This window comes from Protobothrops mucrosquamatus, unplaced genomic scaffold, assembly GCF_001527695.2.
Source record: "Protobothrops mucrosquamatus isolate PMUCROS unplaced genomic scaffold, P.Mucros_1.0 scaffold2975, whole genome shotgun sequence".
In the NCBI taxonomy this organism is placed as follows: Eukaryota; Metazoa; Chordata; class Lepidosauria; order Squamata; family Viperidae; genus Protobothrops; species Protobothrops mucrosquamatus.
Window position 1 is genome coordinate 18114 of NW_015388996.1, and position 6084 is coordinate 24197.

Sequence of the window (6084 nt, forward strand, 5' to 3'; positions counted from 1 at the left end):
GAGGAAACTTCACTTGGAAGAGGGCTATTGTCTGTTTAGACAAAGTTAACAAGGAAGCAGTGATAGAAATAATAAAGAGAAGATGGTCTTGCTTGGACGAAGGAAGAGTGTGTTGAATAACAGAATAACAGAGTTGGAAAGACTTCTAGTCTTTGGAAGTCTTCTAGTCCAACCGGCTGCTCAAGCCGGAAACCCTATAACATTTCAGACAAATGGTTGTCCAATCTCTTCTTAAAAACCTCCAGTGTTGGAGCACCCACAACTTCTGAAGCCAAGACAACTTTCAAAGGCCTATTCAAATGTGCTTGGAGATAGTTGACCTCTATGTTGATTGACAGCCAGTTGGGTCAAGTGGTCAAGGCATCAGGCTAGAAATCAGGAGATTGTGAGTTCTAGTCTTGCCATAGGCATAAAGCCAGCTGGGTGAAAGAGTACAGAGAAGAACAACAAAGATGATTAGGGGACTGGAGGCTAAAACATATGAGGAACGGCTGCTGGAATTGGGTATGTCTGGTTTAATGAAGAGAAGGACGAGGGGGGACATGATAGCAGTCTTCCAATATCTCAGGGGTTGCCACAACGAAGAGGGAGTCAAGCTATTCTCCAAAGCGCCTGAAGGCAGGACAAGAAACAACGGGTCAAAACTAATCAAGAAGAGAAGCAACCTAGAACTAAGGAGAAACTTCCTGACAGTTAGAACTATTAACCAGTGGAACAACCTACCTCCAGAAGCGGTGAATGCTCCAACACTGGAAGTTTTTAAGAAGAGACTGGACAGCCATTTGTCTGAAATGGTATAGGGTTTCCTGCCTAAGCAGGGGGTTGGACTAGATGACCTCCAAGGTCCCTTCCAACTTTACTATTATTATTATTATTATTATTATTATTATTATTATTATTATTATTATTATTATTACTATTACTATTACTATTACTATTACTATTACTATTACTATTACTATTATTACTATTACTTTGGGCCAGCCACTTTCTCTCAGCCCTAGGAAGGAGGCTATGGCAAACCACTTCTGAAACTTTGCCAAGAAACTGTAAGGAATTGTTTGGGAAGTCACCAGAGGTCACCGGTGACTTGAAGGCACCTTCCAAAAGAAATGGGTTTGGGGGTTTTTTTGGGTTTGGACCGAGTGGAAAAATCTCATGCTTAATTTGTGCCTAACTCAGAGCAGAAAATGTTGGGGGTGGAATGTCAAGGGGAAGGTTGCGTCGATTTCAGAGGCAGAACGTAAGACAAACACACCCACCCACACTTCGTATTACCTTTTATCAATTTTTATCATTCTCTTGAGGAAAAAACCCCTGTCAAACCTGCTTCTCAGAAGCAAAATTGGGATAAAATTTGCAGACATTGTGAACCTCCAAAATCTCTTTTGAATTGCCTTCCATGCTATTTTCGGGCTACTTCCGTACAATTGTGGGAATTCACTGACATTGTGGGAAAAATGAGCCGAAACGTTACAAATGAATTACCGAGCTGACGTTAGAATTGACTCATACAGTATGTAATTTAACACCTATTGGTGTGAAGGAGCAGGAAAACACACCCAAATAGAAAAGCGAGTGTCTTCATTTCCTTTTCTAAACTAAATCAAGAAACGCTTCAATAAACATGTTAAACCAAATAAACACACACCTCTCTTAGCAAGGCCATATCCACCCAGGATTCCAGACCAAAAGACTTTAGAGACAATTTCATTTCACAGTCTTGACTTTTAGACATTTTCTTTTTTTTCTTTTCTTTTTTCCTCTCCTATTTCCCCAAGAAAAGGAGGTAAATATTAAACCTTGGGTTTTTTTCCTTTACTGCAACATAATTTGGATTAACCCTGCACAGAGTTTTAAAAGAAATATTAAATTGGGAGAGAATTGACGGGGAAGGCAAACTAAACAAGCTTATTCGTTTAGAAATGCAGCTGTCGGGATCTCTTTGTGATTTTTAAATATCTGGTAATGGGGAAGCATGTCTGCATTGTGTTGAAAGCTCTTGCAGGATTCTAGGCACCTGATCTATTTTATGGATTTCTCAGAGATTACGGAATTCTAGAGTTGGAAGAAGACCATCTGAATGCTCAAGATTAATTCCCTACTTAATGTAGAACTCCAAATTAATGCATCTCCAATAAATACTTATCAGGTCTTGGCTCAAAAACAGCCAACAAAGGGGATTTCATCTATTCCTTTAATGGTTGACTTCCACCTGCTCTTATTTTAATTTTCCCCTCTATCATTTCATGAGAATTCTTCTGTATCAAGACCAATATTTCATCTCCTTCAAACAGGAAAAATAAAGCATAGATGTTGAACGTTTGAGGTATCCCTCAACAGATATCTCTTCTGGGTGCATTATACAGGTGTCTTATGTTCCTGAGGAGTTAGAGGGGTCTTGTTCAAAAATAGAATTTTTCAAAAGTTGGCATATGGAGAATGCATTCACCATCATTTAGGTTGTTGCAACATCACCATTAAGAGCCAACGGATGTAGTGGTCAAGGCATCAGGCTAAAATGGGAGACCTTGAGTTCTATTTACACCCTGGACACAAAGTCAGCTGGGTGACCTTGTGCCAGTCACTCTCTGTTAATCATAGGAAGGAAGCAATGGCAAACTATGTCTGAAAAAGCCAAGAAAACTACAGGGATTTGTCCAGACAGTCTCCGACAATTGGACGTGATGGACAGAAAGAAAAAGAAAGATTACAATTGTTTTATAAACCTGAACACTCCCGTGTGTATGTATGTGTAGACAGATATTGGACCACAAGTTCTCATCAACCTTTATATCTATCCTACAAAATAATAAACACCTTATTCCTATGCCAAGTTTGAAAAAATTATCTTCCAAAATAAATAAAATCTGAATTTCCATCAGTGGACAATATGATTTCATACAACGGTTCGCTGTTGCCACCATTGTGAAAACTTGACAAAAGCCAGGAGAATTTCAACATAGGCATCCTTATGCAAAGTGATAAATACTGCACAGTTACAGTATATATACTTTCCTCATTCTTCCAGAAGTTGCCATTTTTGTATTGACAAGAGAACATTTGGACTTGAACTTTTCATATGTGTTTTACCTAGTTCTGGGGGGAAAAAAGCACTTGGAAGGAAGAGAAAAACGATGGGGAATGCCATCAAAATATTGAAAACCACACCTGAAGTGAAGACTACACCTTGGCAATCAGGTATGTGTTTGTTTGTTTTAAAATTACAATCCAGAAGGACATAGGAAAGGAAGAAAAAGTATAGCAATTGAATGATAACTAGAAATATATTCCAAAAGACAACTAGTCTACAAGTTCCCATGACATCATAGTTGGCATCAATGCTTAGTAGTACATCAAATATTGGGGTCTCAGTGGCCCAGTGTTGACCTCTGCCCCAGGGTCATCTTCAGCTGGTGCTTCCAACTCATGTGTGATAGACAATTGAGTTAGAAAGCTCTTATTTTAATTCTGCACAATTCCTTCCTACACAGTTCCCTTTTTCTACCAAATAGGCCTATTTTTTAGGTTGAGTTGCTGGGATGGGGTTTCCTCTTCCGAGAAATGGCTTCTTTTTTTAAACTGGGGAGGAAGGAAAAAGCACCAAGACACTCTCTTCTTCTTCCAGTTTGAACTGGTTTCCATCCATATTCCCCTAATCCAGGGGTAGGCAACCTCGGCTCTTTTATAACTCGTGGACTTCAACTCCCAAAATTCCTGAGTCAGCTATGCTGACTTAGGAATTCTGGGAGTTGAAGTCCACGAGTCATAAAAGAGCCGAGGTTGCCTACCCCTGCCCTAATCTGTCTGCCTATCATTCTTTTGATTTGTAGCTACCAGGTTTAACATTCAACCTATAACCAACCTCACCTCTGATATGGTTTCCGGGTACATCTCTGGCCCATCAGTTTACCCCAGTTTACAGGTAGTCCTCGACTTATAACCATTTGTTTAGTTTGAAGTTACAATGGCCCTGGAAACAAGTGACCTATAACCATTTTTCACACTTATGACCCCATGGTTTTCTGATCAAAATTCTGATGCCTTGCTCAGAAAATGGAGTCAGTACGATGATGTTTTTGTTTGATAACATGGATGTTATTAGGTATGATAATTAACTGGATGAGATTTGAATCTTGTCCAATGGACTGAAATGATTTAAGGTTTGATATTATCTTGTTATCTTAAAGAGATTGATTGATGGATGGATTAGATATGTATAGGGTAGACTAATATTTTATTTTAATTAGGAGATATTAGTGGAAGAAGAAATAAACAAGAGTAAGGAACTAGAATATATCTGAAAGGGATACCTGAATTGATAATGTGTTTATTTAAAGTTAAATTTGATTATGGTAATTGTAAATTTATAAAGCTTCAAAACAGGTTTGGGATTAATAGAAATTTAAATTAGAAATGGATTATCTTAAATATATTAAGCTATTTGAGGGAAATAGAGAGGGAATATTTGATGTATTGATTTGAGTTATTCATATATGGTTTTATTTTTGGATGTTTGATTACCCCAGCACCACGGTGTGTCTTGAGCACTTTGTTCTAAGAATTAAAAAAACCAATAAAGTTTGTTTCAGAAAATGGAGTCAGGCTAAAAGACCACCCAATTTAACTTCGTTCTTTCCAGTTCTTTTGATCTTGATGACAATTCATTTATCTTTGTGTGTATCTTTCCCTAAATGTAAGCATATTTGAAAGCAGTTTTCAAATATTATAAATATGCACTTTCTACTACTGCACATATTTATGTACGGGTTCCTCCTAAATTAAGGATCTGGTATTCGATTTTTAACTGTGAATTGAACTTAAAATATACAAAAATGCAGTTTTCAGCAAATAACTCGTTCAGTTTGCATAAAGAGGTTGAGCATTTCTTGGAATGAATTATGGGGCCTATTTACTTTCCCCTCCTAGCTGATTTTCCACTAGTTAAAGCTACATTGACTTTGTATCTTGATTGCAGCTATTTATCAGTCCATCATTTTAAGTTCTAACACTAGTGCTTTTTTAAAAAAAAAAAATTCAACACTAAAGTCTGTTGATGTTTGATAAGACTATTAGAGATTGTTCTTTTAAAATATGTCTTCAGTCAACAGAACAAAGACTTTTTTTTATTTCTAATGAGATGTTTGTATTTAGTTTCCTTGGCTATTTAACTATTGAAGGCCCTTTGATACTTTCCTTCCTGTCTTTCTTGGAACATCTCCATAAACATCTAATCCATCTAACAATCTGTTGTAGCTAGTTTAGTCATGGATTGATTTATAAGATTCTACAATAGTGAGAGAGAAAAATGGCACTCTCTTCTCCCATAAGTTTTCACTATTCACGGATGTGGTGACCATAGTTTATTTTTTGTAGAAAAAGGACAGGCAGACTCTATGAACTGAGTCAAGAGTGGAATCAGCCTGGAATCGTTATGTTCCCATAAGCGATCTAACTCTAAACCCTCTTGAATTCCATTGACTCTTATCTAGCATCAATTTAGTGCTGACCTTTAATAGACTGGATTTTTGTGTATAGATGACAATCACTTAAATATGAGCCAGCAGTGTGCTGCAGCTGCCAAAAAAGCCAACTCAGTGCTGGGCTGCATTAACAGAGGGATAGAATCAAGATCACGTGAAGTATTAATACCACTTTACAATGCCTTGGTAAGGCCACACTTGGAATATTGCATTCAGTTTTGGTCACCACGATGTAAAAAAGATGCTGAGACTCTAGAAAGAGTACAGAGAAGAGCAACAAAGATGATTAGGGGACTGGAGGCTAAAACATATGAGGAACGGTTGCTGGAATTGGGTATGTCTAGTTTAATGAAGAGAAGGACGAGAGGGGACATGATAGCAGTGTTTCAATATCTCAGGGGCTGCCACAAAGAAGAGGGAGTCAAGCTATTCTCCAAAGCACCTGAGGGCAGGACAAGAAGCAATGGATGGAAACTAATCAAGGAGAGAAACAACCTAGAACTAAGGAGAAACTTCCTGACAGTTAGAACAATTAACCAGTGGAACAACCTGCCTCCAGAAGCGGTGAATGCTCCAACACTGGAAGTTTTTAAGAAAAGAC

The 6084-nt window shown here is 37.9% G+C and overlaps 1 protein-coding gene across 1 annotated transcript in view; it reads left to right on the forward strand.

The window, feature by feature from the left end:
- The first annotated feature begins 3108 nt into the window (after window positions 1–3108).
- The window catches only part of SLA (Src like adaptor), a 16610-nt gene continuing 13634 nt past the window's right edge, over window positions 3109–6084 (forward strand). The window contains exon 1 of the mRNA XM_015826144.1: window positions 3109–3201. Within this exon, the coding sequence (XP_015681630.1) occupies window positions 3138–3201 (64 nt within the window). The 5' untranslated portion in view covers window positions 3109–3137. The remainder of the gene's footprint in view (window positions 3202–6084) is intronic.